Genomic DNA, 16,747 nt, shown 5'->3' with positions numbered 1-16,747 from the left:
CCTGTTTTGTTAAAATCCTCCAATTTCATAATTCTTATCAAATGTTATACTCATCTACAGAAACAGTCTGAGAGCCCTCTTCATTTTGTTCCTGCCTAGGAGTGTTGTCTTGGTACCTTTAAAGAGAATGCCCAGTCCATTTCATGATGCCAACAACTTCTAACCTCCATTTTATATGTGTATTTATTTTACAAAAATACATTTCTTATTAAATCAAGAACAATACAAACACACAAAGTAATACTTCATGTTTAAAATAAAGAATCTTTAAAAAAAACTTTTAGTGAGAGATTATCATTTATTAATATATGGCGACTTAGCATCAGAGTAAGCACTTTTTAAGATTCATTCACTGTTTCTACATTTCTACCAGAAGGTAAAGGTGTTCTGGTTATGGTTTTCCATTCAAACATGTCTTGTGCCTTTTTGATCTTTGTTTAGTAGAAATGCACCTTTTTTTTTCCCTTCTCAAGAAGCTCACAGTTATCAATGTCAACAACAGAACAACAAAACTGATAGAAACCACCTTGGGAAAGGTATGGCTTTATACACAGAAATAACCTGACAGTGTGGTCACGATCCATCAAGAGATGTATTCCTAACTGCCTAGTGATTCGTTCTTAGCCGGAATCTCCTCTCTGTGTTAAATCATGTAGGAATACTGCCAGAGCAGCCCTTGTAAAGCTGAAATTCAGCTATCAAACCTCTGAGCATCTCAATCAAGACTGGCCTTGTTTTCAACATGAGAAAAGTTAGTCTCGGCCTTCTAATGTTTTCTTTTTTGAATATTGAAGCTCTCCGATATGAGTTACACCTAGTTAAGTAGAACCCTTTTGTGCAGCACCAGAGTAGTTTTAAAAGAAGTCAAATAACTAGATGTGCTCCTCCTCTGATTAGTCTTTAAAATAGGTTATCTTTAAACAGAAATGAAGACGACAAAGTCCAGGTTCTTTCACCCCAAATAAATTAAATACTTTGTCCATTTCATACCAAACACTCAAACTGTATTCCTATAGACTGTAACCTTTCACTTTAGTAACAACCTGCATGGTCAGCCAGTCATTTTGAGACTAGTAGAGTCGGACAGGATTCTCTAGGTTTGCTTTAAAACGTTCAAGAAACTTGGTAGCCAGCTCATCGTCCACCACTCGGCTGTCGCTGGACAAGGAGACGGTCATGAGATCATGCTGCTGCAGCGTAGCATTCCCTTCTTCATCTTCAGAGAGTCTGAGCTCAGGTCGGGATCGGCCCACCGCCAAAATGCAGGACTGAGGAGGATTGATCACAGCTCGGAACTCATCGATACCAAACATCCCCAAGTTAGAAACGCTACGAGAACAATCAAAGGCATTAAGTGGAAAAATACTTAGGGACCAACCTTTCTGACCATGTATCAGGAATGCACTATTGAATCCTCAAGTAAGTATTAATTTTGGATACTAAAAGACACACACCCAAATAAACATAATGGTTTTGGTGAACTCAATGATGATAGCAAAAATAATGTCTTAGAAATTTCAGTGTTACAATTTTTTCTCCAAAGTATTTAAAAAAAATAAAGGTCACAATTAGAAATGAGAACATAGAATTGTATGCACATCTTTTAAGATTATTTGCACATCTGACACAAGTAACTCCTTAATAGTTTTTCGGCTCCAAGAGGGCAAGGATCACATTTTAGCTAAACTTTTTATCTCCGCCAGCATCAAGCAGATAAGACAAATACATTCTTACCGGACTGAAATGAAGAAAACAAGATTGAATGGTTCCTAGTGTGTATGGGTTATTAACTTCTTACAAATACAGCATGTTGCAGAATTTGAATTTTTTTAAAAATCATACATATTTATCCACAAATAACTTACTTCAAGAGGATCAGTTTCAATTAGCATGCACATTAATTTATAAGTACTGATGGGCACTTGGTAACTTTCTTTAACTTCCATTGCTGTTTAGTTGTTTCAGTTGTATCCAATTGAATCTCATTTGGGGTTTTCTTGGCAAAGATACTGGAGCGGTTTGCCATTTCCTATTCCAGTTCATTTTACAGATGAGGAAACTGAGGCAAACAGGATGAAGTGACTTACCCAGGGTCACAGAGCTAGTAAGTGTCTCAGGCCAGATTTAAACTCAGGAAGATGAATCTTCCTGACTCCAGACCTAGCACTATATCCACCGAGCCACCTAGCTGCCTTTTTCTTGTGACTAGGGGCTTGGAAAAGTACATTCTAACTAGTCAGAAGAACGTTTCCTTTCTATAGTTTTGTTGCCTAAATATAGAAAAACATAAAGATATTTAGGCAAATAAATTAAACAAATCTACACCAAGTGTATCAGTCTCAGGTCTATCTGACATTGATTATAATTAATATTCCTACTTTACCTAAAAGACCCTCCTTGGTATTCTTCTGGTAACAATTTTCCATCTCTTGCTTTCTTTGCCAGAGCCTAAAAATAAAATAAAATAAAATATTAGCACCAAAAAGTATTCTGGATAGTTATAACTGCCACCTGGAAGATTCAGCCCACAAAATTCACGTGATTTTGCTAATTAAGTCAAGTTGTTAATTTTTTGTGATGTGCTATGTATCTCTTAATTTAAACACAATTAGGAAAAAAACAAAAACAAATAAGAGCACAGCAGATTTCCCAGACTAAAAAAAGTGAATTTAAAAGCCTAAGGGCAACATTGCTTTCTGATTTTTTTTCTCCTTTTTGTTTTAGCAGAGCTAGGATGACAATTCCCATTTTTAACTTCCAGTCCAATGTTACTTTAATTATGCCAAACAGCCTCCCTGTCCCAGCGTTCTGTATGTTATTATTTTCCATGATGTTTCAGTGCTGTTTATAAGCAAAGCACTCTCCTGTTTTGAATGCAAAATGTGTCCTTGTGAGAAACAGCAGCCACCTTGGAGGCCTGATTCCAAGCCCACCCTTGTTACTCACAACTGCCATGACCTTGGTCACTTTTCTCTCTGGACCTCTGCTTCCCAAGCTGTAAAATGAGGAGGCTGGACCAGACAGCCTCTAAAATACCTTCTGGCTCTAAATTTTATGAAGTCTATGAAATCCCAGACATCATTTCAAGTTTATTTTTCAGTGCTACTTTAAAATGTTGAAAAGGTGGGAATGAAAGAAAGCACCACGTTTAGGAGGGCAGTGGCTCTACTTCCTAAAGACTTACATTTTCTGTGCACTGAAAATTAGCGACATTCTTGGCCTCTACATTTTCCAGTATCTCAGACATAAGATATAAGGTCAGAGATGTTGGTCCACAACCAAACCTGGCAGACATCACATACCCAGTGGCCAAATTTTGGGAGGTGTGGGAGAGTACAAAATTATCAATCACAGTTTAAAAGGTCTGGAGTTTAATTTACTGTAATTTATCATAAACAAAATTAACAGGATACCACAGATATTCACTAATTAACAAAAAGAAGCCACAGGTTATTTTTTTAAACTTAATCTCCCCTTCCCACTATCAAGATGTCATCATGAACTGTTGCCAAACAAAACAAATCACAAATATATACTTGTTGCTTAACAAAAGTATTTGGATCTAAAACCTCAAACGAAAGGAGATGGGTTTAGACTTGAAACAGTCCTTGAAAATTAGGATAGAGAAAGACAAACTAGAAACATGTTTTCCCACCTTAGGCAAGAGCACTAGTCACACGGTTTGATCAGCTATATCAAATGGACTTAACAAGGAATTTCTTTAAAGGCAAATGATCTCATCTTTTCCTGACTACCATGAAATGGACTGAGAGGAACAGGAGCTACTTAAGAGTCTGAAAGAAAACAGCAGAATTCTTCTAGGATTTGGGTGGAAGCAGCCAAAAGGTGGGGTGGATAAAGAGATTGCCTTGAGCTAGGGCATCGCCAGACACAGGCTGGCTTGTGGGACCCTGGGGAGTCTCTTCACTTCTCAGGGCTCCAGACACATGGAGGTACTGATCAGCATGGGAAAAGGGGGTGTCCTCCCCTGGAAGTTCCCCTATCAATGAGGTCCCAGGTCCAGGCCTTATCCCTATACTTCTACTCTCTCCCATAATCACAGGCCCTGAGTTCTAGAAAGCTTACTCATAGTGGGGGTATCTAACAGCAGGGACTTACACTCCAAGGTGGTAGGCACTGAATATACATTACCAGAAGAACATTGTGCTGATATAAGAGAACAACAAGAAAGCTTCATGTATACCTTCACGGAAAGAGCAATTTCCTGTATTCCCTTGGCGGCAGCATCTCTTATGATAGGTGTAATGAGACCTCTGTCTGTTGCCACTGCGACCGAGATGTCAATGGAGGACAACTGCTTTGGGCCTTCTCCGTCCCAGCTCACATTCACATCTGGCATTTGCTGGAACACAGAAGTGGAAGAATATTAAACAGAGTAGAATCTGTCAGCAGCAAATGACTTGAAAGACCTAAAATGCATGGATACACTCTCCATGGTAATTAACCATGCCAGGCTGAGGCTCTTGACTTAAAAGACAAAAGTGGAGACAACATTTTTCACTGTATGACATGACTGTGGGTGAGTCATGTTGTCTTTGAGACTCAAACTTCCTTTAAAATGGGGGTAAAACTTTTACTAATCTCTTCCTCCAACTAGGCAGATATGTAAGAACAAAAAAAATACATTTTTAATGGAAGATGGAGAATACTGGAATAAGAATGGTAAAGTTATGCTATAAAAATGGATTTTATATGTTCATAAAGCAGAATTCATACTTAGGATGCAGAAAGCAAAATAAACCTCCTTAGTCCCTGAAAATGAATCGATGTAAATAAAGTGAAAGTTTAACTAAAGAAAACTTTAAAAAACAAAAGAAAAAACCATACTGCTGGTGGATATCAGTAAGAAACCATCCAGGAAAACAATGACTTTGAAAAGCATCAATCCAGGGCATTGCTGTAAAACCTACCATTTTCAAAATTTGGCAAAATGCTTTGGTGCTAGTAGAAGCATCAGCCCTGACAATGTGCTGCTCCCCAAGACAGAGCCCTGGAATGGGAACGGGAATGGGAATGTCATCTGGCAATGCACTGTATAGTCTGTTTGCAGCGATATGAAAAACCGTGGTTTTAAAAGAGTATGGTGTGGAAATGGGACATTCTGTCTACTTCATAGGCTCTTCACCTTTGTCAGTGTGGCGAAAACATTTTGTTGCCGACATTTGTAACGGGAGGAAATGGTAAACAAAAAAACGCCATCGTTTTTCCCAGTTTAAGCTCACAAATGTCCTGAAGTCTCTCCACGGATGCTCTGGGAGTCTGGCGGGGGGCGGGGGGGGGAGGGGGCGGGCCAGGTCCAAACCAACTTGCTTTGGCGCAAACTCCATTTCTTCAAGGCAGGGGAGGGAGGAGGAGGGAGGGAGGAGATGCTTCCAGTGCTTCTGGGCCTACTGCACTGGGCATGTTCATTCTGTACTACATACCCCCCTCACACAATCTGATGGCCCTGGAATAGTAACATGATGTCATATTTCATTGGTCTTTGATTCTTGAGCATTGCTCAGAAACACATTAGTAGGACTGAAATAAAGGAGTATATTTTATTTATTTTTGGGGGGAGATGGGAAAGGCAATCAGGGTTAAGTGACTTGTCCAGGGTCATTCAGTTAGTAAATGAGGCCAGTTTCAAACTCAGGTCCTCCTGACTCCAGAGTTGGTGCTCTATCCACTGCACCGCCTACCTGCCCCAAGGAATGTATTTTTAAAAGGTTTGCCACCCCCTCCCCCCATCTGTTGACCCTTGGAATCACATACAAAATCATCCCACATCACAAACACACATCTAAAGCAATAGGTGTGGAGTCAAGGGATCTAGGTTTGACTCTCAGCTCTGGATGACTTGGGCAAGTCAGTTCACTATTCTAGAGGTTGCCTGTAAAAGGAGGGAATTGGACAAGATCATCTCAAAGACTCCTGCCAGTTCTAAATCTTAGGATCCTATTTAGGTTAAACATGGGTGAATGAGGTACTCCTAGCAGCTTATGTTCACAAAGACAGGAAGTCCAATGCTCTTCACCAGGGCAAATGGCACCCACCCCTACCACATGCTCCTCAGGCTTTAGGTGATTCTTTGGGACTTTTCAGCTTCAAGTTGAAAGTGATGTTTATGTTAACCAGATTTCACATGTATACAAATTTTTAGAAGAGAAGAGGACCCCTGCTCAAGGTAGACAGAAAGAGGTGTGAAAGGGAGGTTCAGATCTTAAAAATTCAGATTCCCTTAAGTTATTATACATGGATATCCCCTGAGTTCTAGAACATAATTTACAAACCTGAGTTTTGGAAAACAATTTAATTAGAAAATAATTATAAACCTGAATACCTTAAGTATAGCAAGTAATGTATTGGTTTAAAATTATGACTCCTCAGTTTTGCCCCTAGATATACCAGTGACTCAATAAATGACCTTTTATTTAGGATTATAATAATCCCCAATACATAATAGTTTAGTAAAAAGCTATTTAAACCAAAGTTACTATATAATCTTATTTCTGCCCTAGGTAAAAAGATCAAAGGAGTTTAAAGTCTAAAGTCGTTCAAAGAGCAAATAAGAAATCAATTTGCCATCACTTTTATATCGTCATGTACAGAAGAATATCAAGCAAGAAGGTAGAAAAGTAATCACATGGCACCACTATTTATTATAGTCTCATAATTTATAGCACAAGCGTAGGGCGTAATTACATGTTTACAACCCGTGCGAAAGAAAAAAGAACTAGGCAGTTAAATCTTCGCAGAAACCTTCCTAATTTATAAACCTTCGCTTCTTTCTCTGGGGGGAGGGCAGTAAAAGAACTGCACTGTCTTACATTTAGACTTATTTTGAGAACTCTATTTACTATATTATTGGGAACTTTAAGCAGAGTTAAAATTGCTTGAAACCGAGCAAAGGAGACTAGAAATAAGCATGTGTCAATATAAGGATTTGCTTCTAAAGTACAAAATATCCAAAAGACATAAAAGTAAAGAAGCACTTTTCTACAGATTGCTATTAATAGTACTTTTAACTTAAATTTCTAAGACAGCTAATAATAGATGTTCCTTAAAAATGAGGACTGGATACTTAAAGTTTATAACTCAATCTGTGAGAAACAAATTAGTGGCTGATAGCAAGGAAAGTATAGGTATAAGAATAAGATTTTCCATATTGGATTTAAGTAGTTACTAATAATAAGTAAGATATACTTCTGTTCTATTGGTTGAAAAGGAAGACAATTCCCAGAAAACCAAAAAGGCAAATGGAATAGGGATTATTTGCCTTTTTTTTTTAAATGCCCACCAGAACTAGATAAGTTAATTTATAGTTGGGTAATTTGAGTGGTAATCATTTCCCCCATAATGGTTAAAAGCATTAGGAACGGGTTAAATTTTTTTTTAAAGTCCATCTACCAGTTCTTAGGAGATATTTCTAGTCTTTAAATAGCTTTTCAAACTGTTCCAGTAAAAATATATACTTTTAACAAAATACAAATAGTGTTGTAAAGTACCAAAATTGAAAGAAATATCTACTAGAGTATCTTGGTCCCAAATTTAATTCTCTTTATGTTGCTAGTAAAAGAAGAATAAACACTGATATGTACTCAAGAACTTTGAGAAAACAAGGTTTTTTTGGAAGATCATACAGGTATTCCCATGATAGACTGTATTCCTTCAGGAAACAACTTTTTAAAAAATCCCAACATCTAAAAAGCACCAGACAGAGGCTTCTAATTCTAACTCTAGGACCTGTGGGATCCTGGACCCCCTTCTCATCAGGGCAGGTTCCTTGAAGCTATGACATTTAAGAGATTAGTGACTATGGCTTCCAACCTCCCTAAACAAACCCCCCGTGAAGGCAAACTTCATTACATATGTGTGTATACTGTATATGGGCTACATAAAGCATGCTCCCCAGAAATGAAGCCAACAAATAAATCCCAGGAGTCTGGGCTTTGTTACTTACTTTAAGGGTTACAGCTATTGCCTTGATGATAAAATCATTTACTGATACTTTGATATCATCTGAAAGAAAAGAGAACATTAAGATCAAGACTACTGCTCACATAACATTAAGAAGTAATACAATTATGGCTGTCAATTTAACAATTATAAAATTGTTTTCCCGTACTCTGGTGACCTGTGCTTGATAGAAACAGAAATTCCATAAAGTGTGACACAGTGAACAGAATATGACTTCCCAGGAAGCAAATTAGCATTAAGCTACATCCTAGTTATCACTTAGGGGGAAAAAAATAAGTGTTCAGCAAGCACAAAGGTGACTGAATTCTTTTAGATGATTCCATCAAGGACGAGAACTCATCCCTCTCCAAGCAGGGTCCTGGAAATACTATAGTTGACCACTAAGCTCAGACCACTCCAAGCCAAACTAGAAAACAAACCAGGGAACAGAACAGCATCTGAAGAGATGAAGCAACATTGGCACCAGGACTGGTGTAAGGAATACGAGGAGGGTGTTTTTCTAATTGTATGGTGCAACAATGAGACCCTTCCGGTGAACATAAAAGTCTCTAGACAAGGCTTTTTATTTGGGCCCATATAAAAACAATCATAAAAACGGATCCCTGCTCACCTGTACAGGCTTTGTCTTTCCTTTTCACAACAGGAAAGAGGATGGCAAACAAGGCAAGACTTAAAGGTGCCTCTGGGAAAAGTCTGACATCTAAGCAATGACCAAAGTGCAGCTTAGTCTCGATTGGGTATCTTGGAAAGTAGCATTCTGTTGACTCTGTGCCTCACCAGACACCTCTGTTTCTATGGGAGGCAGGCGATGCAGGGAAGCACAAGAACTTCCATTAGCTCCTCCTCAAGGCCTTTGTAGCTTCATAATGATCTTCCCAAGGTATCACCTTCCCAAAGGTATGCAGATTTTTAACCAAGACTCTCAGGAAGTTATGCTGTGCCACACCTACTGCAGTAACTGCTAACTGTAATGGGGCACAGAAAACAGAGATGGCTCTGGAATTAGGAAGACCTGGATTCAAGTCCCCACTCTGACACATGCTGTCTGGTGTGGCACTGGGCAGGTCATTTAACCATCTAGTGTCTCATCAAACAACTCTCTAAGACTAGGAGCTGCAGAGAAGGTGCTGATCTGAGCTGGGGGAGGAGCCTCCTCACCCAGCACCTTCTAGATCAGCGAAGTCATAAGCCCCAACAGAAAACAGCCATAATCTTTTGGCTTAAAAAAGGCCAACAGGAATATATCTCAGTGCTGATAAGCTTAAATTGACTGTGAAAGACTTGGCCACGATCAAGACAATGATCCAAGATAATCCCAAACCACTGGAGATGAAGAACGCTGTCTACCCTCAAAGAGAGAGCTGATGGACTCAGAGTGAAGACAGAAATATTTTTCTTTTTCTTCCAGAACATGGCTAATGGGAAAATATATTTTGTATGACTTTATTTGTACAATGGGTATCATATCTCTTGCCTTCTCAATGGATGGGGGAAGGAGTAGATGGAGGGAGAGAATGTGAAACTGATAATCAAAGTTTAAAAATAAACAAAAGAAAAACCCTCACTATTTTTATTGGATCCAAGTCTTTATATCTATCACTCATATACATCCTATCACAAAATTTTTATGTAGCCAGGACTTATTCAAAGGCTCATCCTATTAACTTCTTGGTACATTTGCTGACAAAAAATAAAGACTTCCCAGGCAAATTTCCTAACACTAACTTCCTTTTTCCAGTTTTCCCAAAACTAGCCATCCAAAGATCCCACCACATGTTTAAGAAAATGTTTGTGAAGGAAGCGAAGATTAACTTTTTAAAAAAATGAACAAAGTCATATTTTAGAGAACCTAAGAAATACTGAGGGAACACAGACGACTGGAGATGACGAGCACAGAAATTCTACTCCTGTAACAGCAGAAAATAAATAGCCACCATTAATCTGATAGGAAATTGCCATTTTAAAGTGAAATTATATCACTAAGACTTTATAATTTCTATAATAACCTAAGCTTCAGTGTACATAGTTGTTTTTAGAAGATTCTTAACTCCTGGAAGATACGAGAATTTCCAACATTATTTCTAATGATACTTTAAAGCCATATGGAAAAAGAAATAAACATTCACAGAACGGATTGCTTTGGTAGATGGCGGGCTCCCCCTTCATTCAAAGGAACATAGCTTCAGCACTGGAAGGAACCTCAAAAGTCAGTTAATCCATGACTGTACCTCTTAAAGTACTGCATAAACACGAATAATGATTTTTTTAAAAAACTGTATAACCAAGAACTCTTAGCAAGTTTTCCTTAGCCACAAAAAAGTTTTCTGAGTAAAATTCAGGAAAAAAAAAAAGGAGGCACTTTTGACAGACCCCTATTTCATGGATTACATTTCTGCAGTGGTTCTCTGAAACGTCGGCAGCTGTCAGGCTGACCTTATCAGCGACCTTGAGGGTCCTTACTCCAAAACCTACCTACAAAAAATTTAACCTAGGTCTTGATTATCCCAGCTACCGGTGAAAATGGAACCCTATCCCTAGAAGTCAATCCTGCAGCAGATGATGAGTTTGTAGGAACGTCCTCTACACTGCCACAGGAGACGCGGTTAAGCAGAGGCCTCCGTGAGGCTCTAGATCAGACCGCCTGACATCGGATGAAAGCTCACACCAAGGCCGCTCTTCACAAGGCCACAAGACTGCGGTACGAGCAAACCAGACAGGTAGATTTTTTATTCCAGTTAGCACTATTATATTGTTTACAAGTTGGAATGTGAATGCTTCAAACCACCCTGTTTTTTTCTACCGCACCCGTAATGCTCTTTAAATCCTTCCCTCTGGTTGTCGCTTCTGCAAAATATAGAGATCTATTGTATCCTAAAAAGACGCAGCCTTCTCTATTTACATAAAGTTAGGTGAATTGAGTTAGGTAAAGAATGGGACGCTTTGTATCGAAAACACACGAAGAAGCGCACATCCCTACTGCAGGGTAGAAACATTACTTATCTATTTCTATAAGGTCACCTAAGGAAAACAAATTCAGGAATGGAAGCCGTTCATACATTCCCAATTTATTTTTCTACCTTCTACCGAGGAAATTTATCGCCTTTGACCCAGTTTACTACACTTTAGGAGCAGCCCCCTTGGCCAAAAGGATCCCCTAAATCAGCCCACTGATAGGCTGACAGACACCTGTCGGACGGCCCTTGGTCAAACAAACAAGGTGGTGCAGTGAAAAGCAGAGGACTTTTTGTCAGGCCCTGGGTCCTGCCTTTGACATGGATGAGTGATGTAACCATAGGCATCCACACTAAGTGCCCAGAGATGCTGCGCTCTGTAAAGATGTGACTTATTCATTGTCACGCACTCCCTAGGAGCAGGTTTTAGAAGAGACACTGCTGGCCCGCTACAACTGGCTCCCACCACCATGGTGGCACCCAGAAAACTGGAGGGGAAGGGGCAGGGAGGTGCCTGACTGGATCAATGCTGACTCTCATTTTCTTCCTCCTCCAAGGTTACACTTTGTGTGTTCTCTGACTCGGTCGGCCCATAAGGTGCGGACGATTCTATTTCCCAGCCCAACTTCCTCCTTTTATACTAAACCACAAGCCCTTCAACGGTGTTATTTTTTTTAAAGGATAATTTTGAAGAAAGTGAATTATCAGAAAAGAAGGATCTGATGTAGTCCAAATGAAGTCTAATCTCGTAGAAAAAGGAGAGCTGCTTCTTTCTATACCTACTCAAAAATCCCCTCCTAGTCCTCAAAGATTCTTAGAGTAAATAAAACAGCCACGAGTTTTATAACTGCTTTAAGACGCTGAGAACCGAGGCTGGCTGTGTTTGGTTATTACACAAAAGGCATTCACAAAGTCATAAAACTTCTTCAGCCAGAGTTCAGTAGTTCCCATTTATTTATATAACCTTTTACTTACGGAAGTTAGGAACAAAAATACATTTCTGGAGTCTTGGTTTTTGCTTTACAACAACAAAAGGAATTCATAAAGATACTTAATAAAAAAAATGAAGCCCATGAATTTTCAAATTGCCCTTCTGAGATGGCAGGGACAGGTACTGCTGGGAAAATGTTTAAGACAGGGGTGGGGAATCTGCGGCCTTTTAGGTCCTTAAGGGTGGCCTTCTGACTGAAACCACATGTGGCCTGAGGAGGGAACATTTGCAACTGGAATGAAGAACAGCCTTTCCAATACACAGGGAGGTGACCAGATTTTTATTAAGAAAATACAACAACCTTCCCCATAGTTTTATAAAGACTCGTCAAATTAACCTGAACAAATCACTACGCAGCATGAGCTGGACAGGATGAGTCCTTCATGTGGAAAGTGATGATGCAATAACGTCGTTTCTAAAGAAAAGGTCAAAGAGTAAACTCTCCTAGGCTAAGAGCTCTCACTCGGCCCGGGTGAGCGCAAAGGAATCTTAGGCACGCTAACAATATTCTAAGAGAATTGTATTTCAAATGCAATCTTATAATCATCTGTTCAGGCTCCTATTCCAGCACGGCTCTGAGATCTCCTCCAACGACACGGCACATAGCCTGTCCATGCCCGTCCCTCCTGGGCTGCAGGTCTTCCTGCCCCTCTTCTGACATATTCAAGGCAGCGGAAGGGCACCAGGCTGCCCACCTGTCACACCTCGCACTTACCATATGGCCAGTTCACCTTTGTTTTTGTTGTATATTTCCCCGATGAATTTGTTTAAAGTTCTTCCGAGCTGATGTGTTACAGCCGGTCACATCCACCACGTGCCTTTCTTCGATTGCCTTGTGGTATTTATTCATTTCCGATTCTCCTGAAGGTGTACTCCACATCCATGCAACAATTATAGCTCAATAATAGTGTGAAGAAGCTGGACTCATGCCTCTGAGAGAAGTTTGGGGTCACTGAAGGATCTCGGCAATTTCCTGAAGGCGGTCCAGCCCACTCTCCTGTTCCTGTTTAGTTCTGTGCCTAAACTGCTGGGCATCTGTCTATCCCACAGGAACATACTGATGGACCAAGCTATGTAGGTTGTCCATTCAGAAAGGAAAGGCCACATTACTGGAATATGAGTCAGCATGGATGAGACTTTGGGTGCCTTTTTAAAAGACAGATGACTTTTACTGATGCGCCAACATAGCAACTTACAACTGGAAGGGGTGATAATACACTAATATAATCCATGTCCTCAAAGAGGACACAGTGAACATGAAATATCTTTCCAATGACATGATGCCTGAATAAATTAAGGAAATGGATTCCTCTTTTCACATTAGTTTTTTCATTTCATGTTCTTCACAAAATCCTCTTCTTTCTCGGTGGAAGCTTTCAGGTCTAGAACGACCTCAGTAACCACCTTCTCTTCAAAAGAGGGGATCGTGCCAACACCCAGGTTCTTCTTGATGCTTTTTTCCCCAAGCAGCAAGGGGGTGGGAAAAGAGGAGCACTCCGTTTCTTCTGACGTGACAAAGGAACATTGCATGACACCCTCCTTTCCATTTACTGCATCCACAATGAAGAAGACAAATCTGGCACCAGCACAGGCCACTGATAAGGGAGCAGAATCTGCTCCAGCTTTAGTTTGGCTAACCTGTGTTCCAGCCTCTAGGATCCTTCCTGTCAGGGTTTTCAGTTGATCTCCCAGAAATTAAATGTCAGTGTGCACTGAGAGATAAGAGGATGACTGACAGTCTTCCCTGCACAACCATCACCAACAGGGACATTGACTGAGCTAGATGTAAGCCCTTCAGTTCTGTGAGAAAAGTGTTTATTCTGGTGATATCCAATATTGCTGGGGTTGTACACACTCTGTTTCTTTAAAACTTCAGACGTGATGGGGATGGCAGAGTTGACCTGGTTTGCAAGAAGAAAGATCAATGTTTCTGGGCAATGCCTGGCACAGGCAGCAGCCAGTGTAGCACAACTGCAGTGTTGGTGTTGCACAGGTCATCACGAGTCATTTCTGGCTTCCTAGGGCTCCTGAAGGAATCACGATAATATCACAGCCTTTCAAGCAATCTGGCTTAGATCAGCTGCTACACAAGGAGCGTAAGCCATGTCAGAGTGACAGGCAACTCCCAATAGGCTATTTTTCAGAAGCAGTGAAAGGGCTGTTCAATTCCTCTGGAAGCACCTAGCACAGCTACGTTTGCATCATTCTGTGCAGAGGCACTGAGGCAGGAGAGGACCAGCATCAGGGGAGCAGGTGAAGGAACACAGCACTGTGGGATGGACAGAGGGCATGGTCATAATGTGGTCCAGAAGGGATGCCCATGACTCCAATGACCTCCAGCACCTTGCTATGAATTCTTATTTCCAATGGAATATTCCAATGGAATATTACTGCACAGTAAGAAATTAAGTTCTCACACCATAATTTGTTCAACCATTAAAGAATTAATGGGATCTTACTTTCCTCCCTGTTCTTCACTATTACAAAAAGTACTGTTCTATTTTGCTTCTATGTGACCTTTCTTTCTTTGACTTTTTGAGGGTTATATACCTAGCAGTGCTATCAATGGGACAAATGACCTGTATACTTTCCTGGTATTTCAGAACAGATCAACCAATCCACAGTTCTGCCAAGAGGCTATTGGCATGTCTTGTCTTCTCAGAGCCTCTCCAACACTTATTTTCCTCCTTCATCACCTCTGCCAATCTGATGGATTATAAGTTGAAAACTGAGTTGTTTTCATTTGCATTTCTACCCTTAGCACCTTAAAGCATCCTTTCTTCATAACATGGCTGGTGGCTTGAAAATTCTTCTTCGGAAAACTACCTATTCAGAGCTTTTATCACTACTCCATTTCACTCCCGAAAGGAAAATTTATAAGCAAGTAGTTGTAGAGGAGAAGTGGAATACAGGATGTCACCGAAGAAATGTAAGATTGGAAAAGAACAGGAGCTGGTCACATGACAAGAGGAGGGTTCCGCCAATGGATCCTGTGAGCGCCACTTGTACCCCTCCAAGGTAGGGGGAAACAGAGCAAAGCCTCTACCATGTTCAGTAGTCCCCCTGGCAAACTTATGGAAGGGATGCACATGGCCAGGTTAGGACAACTTGCTGGGCCTTGCTGAGATTTCTTTAAACTTGAGTCTCCCAGCCCCTGCTCATTGTGTGTAGTCTCACAAGCTGATACAGTATCCTCTTTCACTATGCTTTCCTGGAAATATATTCTTCAGCAACGTTACATAATGAGCATATTAAACTGGTGTGGTCCTTGGCTGCCTATATCTCTCTACTAAGCAATTAAGTCAAGTGTTTGTTGGCTCAGGAGGGTTTTTACTCAGGAAGACTTTTGTCCCTTTGAGACTCATTATGGCAACTGACAGTGGTTAAGTTTCTTTATGAAATTATTAAAAATCACTGTAATCCTTCCTTCCATCTACTTCCCATTTTTTAGCATCAATAACTTGTTTTATCAGACCATATTTTTTCCTCATTTTTATTTGGATCTAACAAGTCAGTGATCTGACTGGACACAAATAATCGATTCAGTAATGACTCCCACACCAGTAATGAGCTACCGACTGCTTTTAAATAAAACCAACTGTGTGTGTGTGTGTGTGTGTGTGTGTGTGTGTGTGCGCACGCGCATGTGCACATGTTATTATTTTGTGCTCACTACATCCTGGGGCCATCATATACTTAAAATTTTCATGATGTCTAAGCATGAAGTTTCTATGAAGTCTAAAAAACTTTTAGTCTCTGATTAATTATTCTTAAACCATATACTTTTTCTAATTCTTAATCTGACCTTTGCACTGAAGTGCGTCTGGACTCAAGAACAGACGAGCTCAAAGCTGGTCTCAGACATGAGCTGTGTGACAGTGGCAAAGTCATTTCACTGGTCTGTTTCAGTGTGCTCAACTGTAAAATGGAGATAACCATAGCAGCTGTCTCCTGGGCCACTGGGAGTGTAAAATGAGATAACGCTCAGTTCCTTCCTTTGTCCCAAGAAGCCGCTGTTTCCGGTTTCCTCCAGTACAATAACATGACTCCTTTTAGCTGATTCTCCGAGAAGAACCTATGAGCTATCTTGCAATCTTGCCATTCCGCTGTAACTTCCTTCTGTGCCCTGGTTCCATTGATAGTGAGACTGTTAAGGATTGGGGTGGCTCAACTTCTACATTAGCTTGTCCTCCTATTGGTCATTGGACAAAGAATCACAAGTGCAGAGTACCAAGAGATAAATTAATGTTTAAATAATCAGTTAATGATAACAAATTAATGTCTCCAGATTACCTAAAACAGAGAATTTTTGTACCCTCTGCCTTGCTTTTTGCTAAAAAATATACTTCAAATAACTATGGCAAAATGGAGCATGATAAATGTAGAAGGCAGCAGGAAAAGAGGAGCCAGGGTGGATAACATTACAGAAAGCAACAATGAAAAGACCCAACATATTCTGAGGCAAAAACTGTTCAAAAATTGATGCTCCTAATTATAACAATGAATCAAAAAGGATTAAATTTTGTTCAGTCTGGTTTTAGTTCTCATTATCTTTGAATTCCCTGAAAAACAGATAATCCATAGGAGCTTAATGTGTGTTGAACTGATTTTTTAATATTATTACAGTTATTTTGTGGCAGAGAAAGAAACAGGATAAATAAGAGAGGAGAAAGTATCAAGTGATTTAGAGGTTACATAACCGGGATAAGTTCCTTTCTCTAGAATCCAAGGATTTGATGGATTTCTTCCTTTAAGTGAAATGAAATGTCACACAACTTCACTTATCTCTTAACTCTAATATAAATATAATTCCATCACCTGGCAC

The 16,747-nt window shown here is 40.0% G+C and overlaps 1 protein-coding gene and 1 pseudogene across 1 annotated transcript in view; both read right to left on the bottom strand.

Moving 5' to 3' along the window:
* Positions 1-278: 278 nt before the first annotated feature.
* Positions 279-16,747, bottom strand: part of PDHX (pyruvate dehydrogenase complex component X) — a 71,007-nt gene continuing 54,538 nt past the window's right edge. The window contains exons 8-11 of the mRNA XM_036763899.1: positions 7,964-8,022; positions 4,205-4,363; positions 2,384-2,448; positions 279-1,329 (exon numbers count right to left, since the gene is read on the bottom strand). Coding sequence (XP_036619794.1) covers positions 1,071-1,329; positions 2,384-2,448; positions 4,205-4,363; positions 7,964-8,022 — 542 coding nt within the window. The 3' untranslated portion in view covers positions 279-1,070. The remainder of the gene's footprint in view (positions 1,330-2,383; positions 2,449-4,204; positions 4,364-7,963; positions 8,023-16,747) is intronic.
* Positions 13,252-14,164, bottom strand: LOC118853246 (annotated as a pseudogene).

Source organism: Trichosurus vulpecula, chromosome 6 (genome assembly GCF_011100635.1).
Source record: "Trichosurus vulpecula isolate mTriVul1 chromosome 6, mTriVul1.pri, whole genome shotgun sequence".
Classification (NCBI taxonomy): Eukaryota; Metazoa; Chordata; class Mammalia; order Diprotodontia; family Phalangeridae; genus Trichosurus; species Trichosurus vulpecula.
Note: the sequence above shows the minus strand (reverse complement) of the source record. Positions and strands in the feature narration are given on the sequence as shown.